The following is a 2,268-nucleotide window of genomic DNA, read 5'->3' as shown; positions in this document are numbered from 1 at the left end:
AAAATTGCACAAAAATTGCACCAAAATTCACTGATGGGCTTGCTCTAAGTAGCATGACTAAATAATCAAAGCCACAACTTTAGTGAGTAGAAAAAGCTTTAGTAGCTTTCTAATTTCAGCATTGTGATCAGCATCACCATTATTATCTTTAATGGGATTGAGGTGGAATAATGATAACTTCATGTGGGAATTGGGATTTGCTTCCTTATTGTTCCCTTGAAGTGGTAGGGACCAGACACTATACCAAATTCTGAACTTTTCCCATTGTTGCAGAGAGATTCAATAATTGCAGTCACAAAAAATGGAAATACACTTAAAACAAATACTCCCAAAATCAAACTTCTCATTTAGCATTAAGTAACAATCACAATCGCAAATCGTACACATAACTGGTATACATCTTCAAGCAGAAAACTTGTAGTTGCAACACTGCTAGATCCTCTGGGGAAGGATTATAGCGCAAACCCAATTCAACTGAATCTAAGCTGTGCCTTTTGACACTTCAACTTTGTGCCCAAATGCCTACTTTTGCATCCAATTGCTTTAACCACCATTGGAAATTCAATGAACCCTTTTTCCCCTCTTTTGATATGGGGATTCTCAGGCTTAGGAGAGGCTTTTCTCTCAACTGCCAAGGTACTATGCTGGGAAGAAGAACCAACATTGCTGTTACTGGAAGGCGAGGACGAGGAACTATAATCCGCTGCAATTATCTGAGTATTGCTCAAACTTTCTTGAACCTTTGACTCTGAAATGGGAATTGGCGATTGAATGTGTAACTTCTTGGTGGTATTCAATTCCAAAATCTTTTCTTCCAGCAAAGACTTTGCCTCTGCGAGCTTCATCTGAACTCTCTCCTCTCTCAGCACCTCAGCTATTTGCAGCATTTTTCTCTCCTCTTTGATCTCTTTCCTCAACCCGTTTATCTGTCCTTTATGGGATGACACTTGTTTGGCAAGTTGATCACATAATCTCTCCATTGCTTCCCTCCCTTTCCTCTCCTCAGACACCTGTTTGACCAGCTTCTTGTTCACATACTCCACTTTCTTCCGTCTGTTGTGCTCCTTTTCCAACTCAGCCTTCAGCTCTATGATCTGTGATCGAGCTTTTTCTAGCATTGATTCCATGATAGGCCTAATGAAGGCCAGATCCCAGAAAGAAGCTGCGATCTTACGTGCAGAAACAGGTTGGTGGAGGTGATATCGACTGCGTTTTCTGATCCTGCAGTCTTCCCGAACCTTTTTGATACTAAGGTAGCATGGATTCTCATACAGCTTCCAAGCGGAAGTGATGGCTAAGGAATCACTGGAAATGCACTCGCTTTCTTGGCTTTGGATCATCATCTTCTCTAGAAATGGAGCACTCTATCTACCTTTCTTTTCCACCTATTGCTTCTTTTTAATTTTTTTTTGGTTTTGCACTTTTGCTTTTGCTTGTGTTTCTTTAACCAGAGTAGGGCCCTGGCCATTTAACTTCCAGTCTTCAAGCTGCTCTTCTCATCTACAACGACAATGCAAACTTTCCTTCGTAATTAATGAGCAAGGCAGTCTCAGTCATTCATCGTCAATACACATTGGTCCCATATGTCTCTCTTCTCATGTGCGGAAACCGGTCAACATCTGGAAACCATCTTCCTGCACTAACAATTACTACATTTAATTCACTAGTAGCAGCAAGCAAGAGTAAGAACACTGGGTCCCCCAATCATTCTGCTATTGCTTCACATGGATGGTCTCTTCCACTACATGCCATAGTAGCTGCAGCTGCAAAGAGAAAGTCATTCTCATGCCTAATTATCAACCAAACAGCCATTTAATTATCTGATTCAGGTAACACAAGAGAGAAGATGCAAAGCAATCAGATAATTCCGTGATCAACAGTTACTATACGGTTCGTTATCTTCTGACATAACTAATTTAAAAGTGTCACTAAGTGAGTTAGAAGGCAAAAGAGGTCAACTGGATAATAATATTATTAAAGCATCAAAATTTTATAACAAGTGAAACAATTGGAGTCCTTTATCCTAGTTCAGAAAGTCAGATAACATTTAGCACAGTGGTAGAAAATCCTACAAGCTTTTCTCTTTCACGAAAAAATTGGAGTCCTTTATCCTAGTTCATGAGAATAATCTTTCTCGACTACAATCAAACGAAGAAGCACTAGCTAGCACGCACAATATACTCCAGATCACCAAACTACAGGATTTGTACTTCACACCAAGTACCCAAACTTGGGATTTCGGGTTTGGTTCACAATTCAAACTCATCT

The 2,268-nt window shown here is 39.9% G+C and overlaps 1 protein-coding gene across 1 annotated transcript; it reads right to left on the bottom strand.

Moving 5' to 3' along the window:
- Positions 1-326: 326 nt before the first annotated feature.
- LOC109179996 (protein BRANCHLESS TRICHOME-like) lies at positions 327-2,262 on the bottom strand. Its single transcript, XM_019329477.1, has one exon. The coding sequence runs from the start codon at positions 1,341-1,343 to the stop codon at positions 471-473; it is 873 nt and encodes a 290-aa protein (XP_019185022.1). The 5' UTR covers positions 1,344-2,262; the 3' UTR covers positions 327-470.
- Between the last annotated feature and the right edge of the window lie 6 nt (positions 2,263-2,268).

This window comes from Ipomoea nil, unplaced genomic scaffold (genome assembly GCF_001879475.1).
Source record: "Ipomoea nil cultivar Tokyo-kokei standard unplaced genomic scaffold, Asagao_1.1 scaffold0982, whole genome shotgun sequence".
Lineage (NCBI taxonomy): Eukaryota > Viridiplantae > Streptophyta > Magnoliopsida > Solanales > Convolvulaceae > Ipomoea > Ipomoea nil.
Note: the sequence above shows the minus strand (reverse complement) of the source record. Positions and strands in the feature narration are given on the sequence as shown.